Here is a 13,271-nt window from a genome sequence, read left to right as displayed (position 1 = left end):
GTTCGTGCCACTCCACGTATCTCAGGGATATTGCACCCTTGAGGTCCTGGCGAACCGCCAACAGTTTCACTACTGACACTCAGTATGATGCCACCTCGGCCGACCATACTCGGTGGACTTAGACGTGCCACTTCACGTATCTCAGGGATATTGCACCATTGATGATTCGGCCTTAGGCCAATAATGCTTTCAGCATTCAGTGAATCGTTATTACAACGAGTGTCACTCGACGGAGTACGTGCCGTTCCACTTATTTCTGCTGAGTCGGGCTCAGAATTAATGTTTTTAACATTAGAGTTTATTAACTCAGACATGCCAATGTCTAAAACACTGACAGACTCATTCAATGATCCGCGCCAATAGCGCTTTTGTTGCCTAGCAAAGGTGGGTTCATGACTCTCCAAAACTTTGCTAGGAACATTGCGCGTGGCGCCTAAGGTCTTAGACCTCCAATCGATCCATGGCTCATGGTGTTCTAACCAGGCCATACCAAGGATGAGATCATATCTCGAATCCAAATCAAGGACGAGACAGCGTTCCATACTGTCAAAGTCCAGAAACTTTATACCTAAGTTCAATGGAACTTTGGGAACAGTGACACGAGTCCCAGTCGCTAAGCGAACAGTGATTGTATCACCTTCATGCGCTTTAAGTCCCCAACGCATTAGTTTCCCTCAAGCGAAAGACGTCAAGCATAAGTGCAAGACGCTCCTGAGTCAATTATAATTGACCACGGCTTATCAAAACCCTTTACAGTCGCTAAAGCGACTAGCAGCCAGGCTTGTACTCTCACCGATCTAATTGGGGCTAGATTCTATTTATTCTCACCTCCTAGAGTTTTAACAGAGCCTAGGTCTTCCCCAGTAGAGCGGTTTTCACCTACATGGTATCGACGTTTTCCGCACCGTACCAGATTTCTGGTATAGGTCGGAATTGGTGCTATTTTGAGCTTTACGAGTATTTTGTAGGGGACAGGCCGGACGTAAATGTTTCGTGCTTCCGCACATACAACATCTACAAATGATTTCATGCTGTTCCACTGCTTGAAGTGCCTTTTCTCCCTCCTCAACGAGGCGTAGATCCATGAATTCCGGTCTATTAGACGGTACCAATGTGCTCGAAGAGCTTGTTCGGTAAATAGGCGGGCTAACGCGAGCAGACTTAAAGACGAACTCAGCGCGTAGCGCTATGGCAATTGCGTCTTCGAAAGTAGCTGGATGGGGTCGTAATAATTCCGAACGGTCAACGCCTTCATTGAGAAACCCCAAAAAAATTTACGATAGTTGCTTCTTGCATCGGGCCTTGAAGCATAGATGCAATGAGTGTTCTCAACTCCTGGGCATGGTCCTCTAGGGCTCGTTTACCCTGTCGAGTCGCTATGAGCCGTGATCGTATGCGTAAAGCCTAATCAGGCGGTGCAAACATGCTGGTCATTTGCTGAATTACCGAATCCCATGAGAAAAAAAAGCGTCGTCTATGGACGCTGCACGAGAGTGCCCACTCCATGGCTCTATCTTCGAGGTACAGAGATATACCGAGTTGGCATAGATGCCGCAAGGGTGATCCTGAACCTGGCCGATCGGGGAGGATTCGTACGCATGAAGGTTTCAACCCTTGCATGCAAAACCTCTGGTCCCTGAATATACTGAACTTTACATATTCAAGCCCAAATAAAGTTTTGAGCTTGTCATACGCTATGCCCTGCGCTTCTATAAGTTTTGAGACCTCTTCCATTTCAGTGAAGGCTTAGTCTTATAAAGACTCAGAGATTGACTACTAGTGCTACCAGATGTAGCGGAGCTTCTTCGCTGCTAAAGATAGAGGAAGACTTTTAGACTTCAAGATCAAAAGGAAAACTCAGCATTTTTAATTTTAATTTAAATTCAAAACCTTACCGTAGCTAATTCAAAATAGATTTCGGCCGCCAGATATATATCTGGCGGCGACTACATTTGTTACCCATAATAAATGGAATTTAAGTAATTAATTATTTTAAAATAGAATAAAAGGGTATTTACCCATAAAGTAAATGTACCACAACAACGGTTCTCCAACCGATGTGTGCCCCATTACAATAAAGGTACCACAAAACGGTTCTCCAACCAATGTGTGCCTCATTACAGAGGCAGTCAAAAACACGTCGATTTGGGCGAGCGCGCGTGAACAGGCACAACCGCGTCTCCGATTGCGCATAAAATGCAACGTCAACATTTGATGATATTCCATATGTCTAACGTTAACTCCATTTTGTTCGGTATTGAGGTTTCGACCTCCAAGCGGTACGGAACCGTACATTCGACCAGCACCATTTGTTGGACACACTGCTGAGCTTTATAGGAACGTTATTTAAGTTGTATATGGCATAAGCGGCCACTATAGTAATTTGATAAGGCCTTTCGGTGCGCGTGCTGCTCTTCGAGTAACGCCAAATAGGCAGCCTCCGCATGTGTGATTAGCTGTACTCGAAAAGGCGGGACCAAGCCAGACCCATTCTTAGACCCGGCTTTGATATTGTCGATTACCAGATCAGGAGCAAGCCTGGTATGAGCGAGCGTTAAAATTTTACGCATACGCCAACTGCTGACGCTAACCTAAATGTAGTGATAGCGTAAACGACTTTCAGTAGACAGCGAAGGCCTAAATGATACCTGCATCTTCCTACGATGTTCCGCTGTAAATATATGCTGCAGCGAGTGTACGCTCGAAATTATGCTCGACCTCTAAAATTAAAATTGCGTGGGCTAAAATTTAAGCTTCATTGTAAGGGTGGTCGATTTGGCTATTTTCGCCTCGCGAACCAGACTCAAGATTTTTATTGATCTTCCTATCTGATGAATTTTAATTAAACGATAAATGCTCAGGACTCAATTCAGGCATCAGTAAACTGCAAGCGGGCACGTCGTAATGCGGCCACGCTCTACTTATACACACACCATAGCACAGCGAGGAGGCGGTTTAACCAGCTTCTTTTGCGTGCAGTGAGGTAGTTGCGGTGGGCGCGTTAGCGACTTCACCTAACGCACTAAGTACTTTGATTAAGTGTCTTCACGGGAGCGGTAATCCGGCTCGTGCTAAATAGTTCCGCTTACCATTTTTGGTAGGTGTGTGGACTTCTTAGATGGACTTTTGGGTAATCAAACCAAAGGAAGTTGGAGGCAATAACAGGTCTGGGATGCCCTTAGATGTTCTGGGCCGCACGCATGCTACGACGGGGTGTATCGTTACATAAAATTAACACTTATAAATAGTTTATTAATATATTATCTAAAAGGTAGAGAATATTTGGAGAATATTACTTACATAGTAATGTTCAGAAATCTTATCCATAAATAGGTATAGGCCATTATATCTATTTATCCACCACGACCTGATTGGCACGTTCTGTTTGGCCATTGATCTGAGGATGGTCTGCAGTCGACATGGGGAACTCGCCACCTAGCAGCCCAAGCACTTGTCGCCAAAACCCAGACGTAAATCATTGATCCCGGTCCAATACTATGGACTCGGCCATCTCGTGTAATCGGTATACGCGATCCAGGACAAGAGAGCTGCCTACTTGCCTTTGATCGATGTCTTACATGGTGCTGAATGAACCATCTTGCTTAGACCGTTTACGAAGACGACGAGCCCCGTCCGACCCTAATGTGAAGTCTAGACTTACTGACTTCCAACAGTTGGTTGGAATCGGTAGCGGCTTCAGTGGCGCACTGCTGGACGGTGCAGGCTTTATGCTGACACTGTTCGCAAGAGCGAATATAGTTGGCCACCCATCTAAATAAGTGCGTTCACCAAAATTTCTCTGACACTCGTAAGAATGTCTTTTCACGGCCCAGATGCCCACTAGATGGCGCATCATGGAGCTCGTGAAGGGTCATCAGCTTGAGGTCTGTGTCATGAGGCACATAGATTCCCAAGGAATCACAAGGTGACAGCTGATGCCATAACAGGCCATCGATGAAGCTAAAGCGATTTACCTCAGCTTTCTCCTGCATTTTTTCGACCCCTCAGTGGTAGATGCGGACTCATGCGTCTCGCACGCTGGTTATTGCCATCGCTCTTCGGAAAGGGATTCCTCTTGCTGGGCGTCTTCGCCCCAGCAGGGGCCCAGGCATAGCAGCGCTCATATGACTGCGCTTGCCACATTTGTGACAGACAACGTCTGCATTGCCCAACTCCATGGAAGTGACACCTGTTCTCTCGGCCGACGGCTTATACCAAGCTATCGCCGAGGCACTGTTGTAAAATTTCTCCTCAACTAAGGCAATTTGGATTCCATCGTTGACGGCACCTTTCTAATAAGAGCCTGTCACGATGAGCCATGACGTATTCCGTTCATAAACTTGGGCACTTTTATGTGCTCCCCAATCGGACCTACGGTAATTGATCCCGACAGCTAGTGCATCTCCTGCACATGCTCTTGCATAGATCGCTTCGCCTGCCACGCCCCGAAAACGCGCACCTTATGCAACACCTCGTTGTTTGGTGGCTGGCACATGGCGCGAGTCTTTGTCTTATAATCGCCCATGAAGGGAACACCTTGAATACGCTATACCCGCCGAGTAAGCCCACTCTGAGGCTTTACCGCGCGGGTGCGACATGGAGTACGGCACCATCGGGCTGTCATCTTCGATTAGCTGCGACACACCGCATTGCTTTACTGCTAACAGCCGATGGATATCGTGCGCGCTGCAGTTCCATCGAACTTGGGCGGGTCCATCCGAATAAGCCTCGGCTGAGAGCGGAGAGCATCTTAACAGTCCTGTTGAAAGCCTCGCTTCGAGCCTGCTCTCGCCTTAGCTCATCCTGAGTCTGTGTGACAGACTCCGCCGTAGCATGGCTTTGTGCCTCGGACGCGACCCTTCGCTGTCCGAGCATGAGTGCGTCAAACTGCTCCAACTGAGTAACATGTTGCTCAGGAGACTACCCAAGACCCTGGCCATGGCTTGTTCCCTAAGTCCCTGCGCCGTCTGCTCAGCCAACTCCCGATGATGTTCGGAGGTGGGGGGAAATGAGTCCAATCGATATTGAGGCTCATCCTCACGTACACGCTCAAAGATGCGGGTCGTGGGAAGGATTTCAAGTTCCACCAAGTGTAGACGGGCGCTACTTAAAGCTGCCACGTACTACGCACGCACACACCTTCGACGATTTACCGCCTTCTCTCACGTGCAGTGAGGTTTGTGGTGGGCGCCTTAGCGACCTCACCCAACTCACGAAGTACACTGATAAAAGTGTCGTCACGGGAGCGGTAATCCGGCTCCTCGTGCAAACTTATCAAGTATATTGTAAGTTTAAGACTGATTTATATTTAATCGCATTAAATATAAATTTCTGTTATTACCTAGCATAAATGCCGTCTTTGTAGATAGACTAATATGTGCTGCGAGCGTATCGTTTTTGGGTATTTCGCATAGCGGATGACGCTAGGATGTACCAATGTGCATCACATACATAAGGGTGGGTCACATATATATGAAGCACACTTAAGTGGTAGGTTTTTTTTTTATTACTTCAATTAAGTACCTAGGAATTTAAGTTGAATATAACAATTCCAACGTAAATACTTCTTTATTATTTTCTCTTACAGAAATAATATTCATGTTTTAACGGTACACCCCGTTCCATTTCGTGCTAAACTGACGGCCCCGGGTCACTCGATGTTATGTAAGAGCTAATTCCTGTCTAGGACAGCGACTCAAAGAAGTAATTCACTATTCTTTCCAATCCTGGGTGCAGGTCCTAGTGCCGTGTCATCTTTTGTGCATTTGGGCATGTAAGTTCAGTGCTTAACAATTAATTCATTGTAAATGCCCACATAACGCGATAATCTTTTATCGATAAAGTCATCCAAGAATCTTTACTCGCTCTGTTGATTACAAGCTTCCGCAGTGAATCTCGTAACGTCCAAGGAGCTTTGAGCAATGACGTTCTCGAGACGCTTTTCAATATCGACGGTATGAAGCAAAATTCGCTGCATTAGAATCGCCGAGTCGCCATCTAATCCAGGAATCAGTGCCTGTAGATTCCGTTCGCCTTGCCACAATTGAATAACTCCCGCTTTCAGTGAATACCCTTGAGCATCGAGGTCATCGAGACCTGATCCGTGTTCAAAATGAGTTTTAATAGCTTGCTGTTGCTTGTCGTCGTCGTCAAGATATGGCACGACAGCAATAAGCTGCAACGTGTCGTCTAACTCATTCAGAACCTTTTCAATCGAATGATCTTCTGGTGCTTTACGATCCACGGGATTATAAGCCGGAGCTGAAGAATGCCGTTCTTCGCGCTTGGCCTCGTGACGGTCGTTCTCATGCGTTTCATCTTCCTTTTCAAAGCCTAAATTTGGATTCTCTACTGCGTGTTTACCTACACTTTTGCCCCAGCTTCCTTTGTCCCATTGAAAGACCTCAGGGAGCCCACAGTTGCTGAAAAATTGACCCAATGCCTCCTCTACCAACGTATTACATGCACCTCCCGTCGTGCGTAGTTGCAACTCGACTTCTTTAAATTCACCCTCGATAGGTGTTTTTAAAAAAAATGGAAGTTTTAAGGTCTTGGCTGGGGGAAATTGATTGTGTTTCTCAATGGCGTCCAGGATGCCCAAGAGCTCTTTGTACGATTCCTCATTTGCGCGCTGCTGCGTTGGATACTGTCCAAAGAGATCCGGATGCGTACGCAAATAGAGCTTGCGCAACGTTTCTTTAAGAATTGGCACCTTGACTCCTTTTTGGCTCTTGTTGACGCGTAATTTCTTCCGACGGAGCGTGCGTTCGCTGACTTTTGTTCGTACAAAACTAATGCTGCTGGTTCGGGTTGATAGGAATGGAGGGTCGATAGAGCAAGGCACGCGGTGCTTATGCATTTGTTGCCAGGGAATTGCTGTGCTTAAGCGTGTAGACGCGTGCATTTGGAAGCGAGAAACGATAAGCGTCTGACGAGCTAGTGCGACGAAGCCCATTACCACCGCTTTTCAGAGCCCTGAAGGCAAGAATGAATAAAATTATTTATCACTTTTTTTGAGAGCAAAATATGCGTTTTTCGTAATGAGCACAAATTCGGGTCATGCCTGAAATTACATGTTGCCCATTTTCTTGTGCATTTTACGGCGAGGTATTCTTACAATCGTTCTTTATTTCTAACATAAGATAAGGAGAATTTATCAATGGTGCAAGTATACGTACATCATTTATACGGGACTTAGACGTCTTGATTGCCTGTGTCGAATCAAAAGTTAAGAGCAAAAGCAAAGCACGCGGGCTCGACCAAGATCTCCGCAATACCTTGATGGTGTCGAGATGACTTCTTTTTTAACGGACAATCTCAAATGACCTGATTGTCTTCTTGCAACTCATCTTTGTCATCGGGATCAACTCCACCATTCGAGAGCATCTCACGCACTTTTCTCTCAATATTAAGCGTGTGGAGCAGGATACGCTGCAGAATCTGGGCCGAATCGGTATCCAATCCCTCAACAATCTTTGTAAGGTCGCGCTCACCCTTCCAAATCTTATGCGTCCCAGCTTTAATATTATACCCACGTTCATCAATCTCATCAAGACCACTGCCACTCTCAAAGTGTTGGCGCACTTCCCCATACTCCTCTTCATCCATCAGTGGCACAGCAGCAATAATTTCAAAAACTTCATTGAGCTCTTTCAGCAAGTTTTCAATCGAAGCATCTTCAATTGTCATTTCACTGTCGTCAAATGCTAGCGTAGGTTCAATTTCGTTCTCTTCTGGCAGGACCACACGCTCGCTCACCTTTGTTCGCAAAAAGCCTACTCGAGTCGATAGGATCGGAGACTCCATCGCACAGGGCAAGCGCTGCCACTTCGTTCGCTGCAAGAATTGCTCATTAGCTACAAGAGGACAAACGCGCATACGGGAATAGAGGAATCGAGAAGTGGCGCGTGCCTGACGAGCTACCGACATGAAGGCCATGACGCAAGGCGAAGAGTGTTGTTTTTATTGGTTTTGAGTCATTTCTTGTACAGCGTGATATTAGGTACGTAGTCCATTATTGCTTCAAAACTTTTTTTATTTTCAAGCTGACAAGCAATAGTAGCCGAAGATGCTTTTTTAGCCGCTTAATACTCCATAATAGCTCAAATTTAAAATTTAAAATAGTTTCTTACATCCTTGACAACCTCAAAATGGAAACTGCAAAAAAAAAGTAGCGTAAATAATACTGTACATACAGTACATCGTCTGATACAACCGTTTGCTCTTGAGGTCACGGGAGAGCTGTAACATGAGTTATTTAAATAGTGTCGGAAAACCTAAAGTGACCTCAGGCAATTTGCATACAAGGCCAATGCAAGTCTTTAACGCTACCAGTAGCTAGAAAGCCTGTTGCATGTGACAGAAAAACACGATCTAGAATATTTTCGTGCCTTACATAATAGCACTCCTCTGAATTATGCAATGCGGAGACCTCCAACACATTCATGAGCGCACATTGCAATGAAGTTCAGTCGCAAATAATAAACTGTTTTTGGGAATATGCGTCCAATATTGCGCAAAAGTTTGTTTCGCGAGGAACATGAAAGTTTGCAGCGATTGATCGAAGAGCATTTTTTTATTTGGTGATGAGCAAGCTAAGTGACTCCTACACGGCCCCGAAGACTTCGCAAAAAAAATTGCGTCTTAATACGGCAATGTGAAGAATGCGTCTTTTTACATGACAGGACGTCGACGCTGGCATACCTCTAAATCGTTAAGTTGCTTGCTAATCACTTTTGAGTACCGCGAGTTTTTACGTGTTTGTATAGAAGTCGGATGAAAACCTATTTGCGCTTAAAATATTAGAGGAAGGCACCTTGAATTCTCTTGGTAGAACCACCTTTTGCCATCACGGCCGGTCGGCTGCTTTTGTTTTGATACGGAAAACAGCCTGCATTTTCGTGGCTTATTGCAGTTAGGACGTCGACAGCTTGATTTAAACCTCGCATTAGCTTGAACGATATTGTGCTTTCCCTTGAAATTAATTAGCTATTTCTTACATCGCAGTGTTCTAGCCATTAATTTTTAGCATCACATTCCAGAATCTTAAGTTGTAATCGCGATAACTTTTTTTCTGTTTGAAAGTAATCGTTAAAAGGTATAACAACTCCCGCCAAACAAAATAATTGAAAATTGCTGCTGCAGTGCGAGGGAGCACCAGCGCAGACTACTCGTATAATTGTATACTCTAATAATAATCTAAAAGATTTGCATATCCATTCCAACGAAAGAAGACCTTCACGATTACAGTCTGTCAGAAAAAAATTAAAATCCGCCCGTGTCTAGCATTTTAAATACTGAAAATTCGGGATCTAATTACGCACCTTGTGATAGTCAAACCCAATAAGAGCTCTGCAGACCTAATTGGCCTGGCGTCGAATGAATAAGAAGTATCTCTGACATTTATTTTGTCTAGCTTGGTCCCGACGAACAAAAAAAAAAATAGTGCGTTTGATACACGCTGAATGATAGCTTTTAGATTTTTTTAATTATCTGAAACTTACTCAATTCAGCAAAAACTTGGACAAGACAAACGTAATTTAAACACTCAATTTAATCATGCTTGGTACCAGTGGTCGTGGCAAAACGCCTCTTTAGTCTTGGGAGCACAAGGCCACCTACGATAGCAACCACTATAAGCTGCATCGTCGTGGCGCTATCAATAATGTCTCCACGCGATCGTAGCTCGCGCAGAATAAGCCCAGCTTTGCAGCTCAGGAAATTGTACGGAACGAGCCCAAATAGCGGGCCTAACGTAAATTGGCCTAGCGGAATGGCCAAGTGGGGCGACGCCATGTTAATAAACCAATTGGGGGTGAATGGAAATACGCGCAGGAATATCATATTCAGCGCCATTTCGTCGCGATGTGCGTCCAATATACTTCTTAAGCGATCGAGTTTTTGCGGAAAAAAGTGCGTGACGACGCGGTAGCCAAAACGCCGCGAAAGGAGAAACATAAAGACCGATCCCAGTGTGTTGTTAGCCAAGCACAGAGGAAATCCCAGCGTCATCCCAAACAACGCGCCGCCCAATAGATTGAAAAATACGGTGCCCGGAATCGCAAATGTTTGCAGGTATAGATAGCAGCCCATGTGTGCGAGCAAAAGTGAACCTCGTTGGCGCTCGGAGAAGCTCTGAAGGGTCTTGCCTAGCTCTTGAGCTGCCTCGAGCGTTGTAGGCAGTCGAAGCGCGAGCCACTCGGTGTCTGTGAGCGTCGAGATTACCAGCGAGTGCAACATCACGCCTAATAGCGCCGTGGTGACTATGAAAACGACGCCCACGAGCTGAAGATCACGGCGCCAGTCCGACATCGTTGCTAAACTTTGTCGACTGCTGCGGATCCTGTTCAAGAAAGTGTTCGGAAGAACGGGGGGTAGGTTATTTTTTGGAAATTTTTATTTTGTTATTTGAATGGATTTTATTGCCAGATCGTTATTAATTAAAAAAAAGAATGCCAGTTAGCAAACAGTTTAACTAAGTAAAATTTTAGGAAAACATGATCCTTTGGCTGATGTATATTTGGTAAGGCTGTAGAGATAGAGTGCGGCAACCGATTCTAGTTTACAGATGGACAAAGGTCTAAGTCCTTCATACTAGCCATAGAAGGATATGAATATTAAAAATAACGACGACAAGAAACAGTCTCTAATTTGCTCTACACTGTTTAGTAAGTATACTTCGTTACGACGTAGTGCTAGCTAAGTAAAATAAACAGGTGTTCCTTGTACCGCACACTATCTCCGTCCCAGCGCGAGATTGTCAGGACCATTCAACTCGCTGAGCCCATGACCACTCATTTCGATTTATCTTTTATACCATTCCTTTTCTATTGATTCAAATTACATATGCGCCATAATAAAAACAAGTAAAAAGGTTGGCGCAATAAGGAGAGATGATACTTAGTAATAATTAGATTTAGGATAGGCGATCCTTAGAGGATGAGCCAAAAGTATCGGCTAGTAAAGCAAAAAAAATAATTCAGTCGTAATTTACCCTCATTCCTCACAAGTGGTACCACTTGTTGGTCTTCCGCTCGCTTCTTCGCCGTCCGCTCGCTTCTTCGCCGTCCGCTCGCTTCTTCGCCGTCCGCTCGCTTCTTCGCCGTCTACTCGCTTCTTCGCCGTCTGCTCGCTTCTTCGCCGTCCGCTCGCTTCTTTGCCGTCCGTTCGCGCTTCGCTGGATTGCACTGCGTTGGATTGCCCAGCACTACTTGTAGCGTAAGGGATTCCACTCGCAGCCAGTAACGTACTGCTTGTAGCGTGGGAATTTCCGCTCGCAGTCAACTGCTCCATTCCTTTGGAAGCGCTGCGTAGCAGTTTTGATTGTGTGGCTTCAGTATCCACTGTAACTCTAAGCGTCTGCCTGACAGATATAGTCGCTTAGTCTGTGTGAGGTTGGGACCGGCTTAACACGGTGAAACAGTTAATCCATCTGGAATAAGATTGAATCTCTTACCCATTACGCTTAATGGCTAAAGAAAGTCGTTGAGATTTATGAGCAAAAAGCTAAAAGCTAATAATCAGATTCCATACTACTGTAGTAAGGCTTTCCTCTTTGAGTACGGTGAAAAGTCTGCAAAGACTGCGAACGATTTGCCTGCGTCATTACAAAAGACCCGACGCATTACAAAAGGCCCGACGCATTGCAAAGATCTTAGCAAAGCAACTCACCAAGGAGAAAGGATGCCTGCCCAAGCAAGAGTCCACCTTATCAGCTCCGTTACACGAGGTATACGCGCTTTTAGAAGAAGCCGAGCGCACCATTTTTAAGGATCTTCGGTTCAACTTAAGAGCCTAGTCTTTTTATAGTTCCGAACACATTCTTCTTCCATTATGGGCAACCCTCAAACGCCGAGCTAATGCAGCAAATGATGCACATGCTACAGCAACAACAAGAGTTAATCAAAACATTCGCTAATTCCTAAAAGATAGGTGGGCTTAAGGTGGACGGGCTAAGGATGCCGACGTAAAGCGGAAAAAGCGAAGAGTCGGTTCGCCTTTATTACGCGCAAGTACAGCAATATTTTATTGCGCACGGTAAGAAGTGGAAAGAGGACGCAAAGGCTCCTCAAGTACTTGCCGTACTAGGAAGCTCATTGCGAGGACCAGCAGCACAATGGCTCTTGCTGCATCAAAAAAGAAATTCACTCAGCCGATGAGTTTTCTCTAGCAGTGAAAAAAAAACAATTCGTCTTTGCGGATCTGCAACAACGTCTTCGAGACGATCTGCATCGGCTGAGACAAGCCAATTGCAAAGGCTTAACGGACTACATTGCGAAATCTCGACACATTATTTCGCAAGTTGAGGACATGACTCGAGTTGACATTTCATCTATTTTCAACGAGGGTTTAAAGCAAGAACTCAAGAAGAAGTTCAATATCGACGGGGAAACGCACTGTAGGATGCTATTACTGTGGCGCTCGATTTTGAACGCACACATTCGGGTGTTTATCATCACCACAACGCTACAAAACCTCGTCCTGGTCCACAAAATGTGGCCAGAGAATTAAACAAGAAGCCAGAGCCGATGGAAATCGGCAATGCTCGGCCATTTAATAGGTCTTCTTGCGTCCATAATCGACGTCGAAATAAACGAAAGTGTGCATACTGCAAAATACTGGGGCACACGATTCAGCAGTGTTACAAGCGCAGGAACCAGCAAAATAATCGCGGCAACGGATATCGTCGCGATCGTGCGAACGCCAACTATTTCGTGAATGAGTCAGTTAAAGAAGAAACCATCGCGACTGCGTCAAACGAAGCTATCACCACACTATGTGAAGCTGACTTTGCTTCCTTCACGGGAAAAGATTTGATCATCTAAAAGGGTCATCTTGACGATCGTGCTGTCAATATGATACTCGATTCTGGCGCCACATGCAATGGGGTGAAGCCGAGTTTGCTGCAATGCGTCATGTCCTGAAATGGCTTTCAAGTCACTCGTTTCGAAGGCACTAATAACACCAAAAATAAGTGAAGAAAGGAGTCGCCAATAGCCCATTTGATGATAATCGAATTTCTGACGTTCCGGTCATTGAGTGGCCAATGAGCAATTGCCATGATGTAATTCCGGGTAAGCCCTGGTGTGCTGCGCACGAGCCAATCATTAATTGACGTACTCATCAAGTTTCGTTCAAAAGTGGTGACATACCATATGATGAGGTTGTGAATCGGTCATTATTCCTCTGCTGACTTCTTAAGGAAATTGAAGACATCACAATTTGAAGAAGTCTATCGTGTCAAAATTTATCAAGAGTCGGAATTTACAAAA

At 45.2% G+C, this 13,271-nt stretch overlaps 3 protein-coding genes across 3 annotated transcripts; all 3 read right to left on the bottom strand.

Annotated features, from left to right (window-relative positions):
• Positions 1 to 5,857: 5,857 nt before the first annotated feature.
• CCR75_009017 (uncharacterized protein) lies at positions 5,858 to 6,955 on the bottom strand (the record flags this gene model as incomplete). The annotated part of the gene is made up of 1 exon (XM_067967064.1): positions 5,858 to 6,955. One exon carries the CDS (start codon positions 6,953 to 6,955, stop codon positions 5,858 to 5,860), a length of 1,098 nt encoding a protein of 365 aa, XP_067819862.1.
• A 362-nt stretch (positions 6,956 to 7,317) lies between these two features.
• On the bottom strand, positions 7,318 to 7,938 carry CCR75_009016 (uncharacterized protein; the record flags this gene model as incomplete). The annotated part of the gene is made up of 1 exon (XM_067967063.1): positions 7,318 to 7,938. One exon carries the CDS (start codon positions 7,936 to 7,938, stop codon positions 7,318 to 7,320), a length of 621 nt encoding a protein of 206 aa, XP_067819863.1.
• Positions 7,939 to 9,552: 1,614 nt separating this feature from the next.
• CCR75_009015 (uncharacterized protein) lies at positions 9,553 to 10,311 on the bottom strand (the record flags this gene model as incomplete). Its single annotated transcript, XM_067967062.1, has 1 exon — positions 9,553 to 10,311. The coding sequence occupies one exon, from the start codon at positions 10,309 to 10,311 to the stop codon at positions 9,553 to 9,555; it is 759 nt and encodes a 252-aa protein (XP_067819864.1).
• Positions 10,312 to 13,271: the final 2,960 nt, after the last annotated feature.

This window comes from Bremia lactucae, linkage group LG7 (assembly GCF_004359215.1).
Source record: "Bremia lactucae strain SF5 linkage group LG7, whole genome shotgun sequence".
Taxonomy (NCBI): Eukaryota; Oomycota; class Peronosporomycetes; order Peronosporales; family Peronosporaceae; genus Bremia; species Bremia lactucae.
This window is presented reverse-complemented; position numbering and strand designations above follow the sequence as displayed.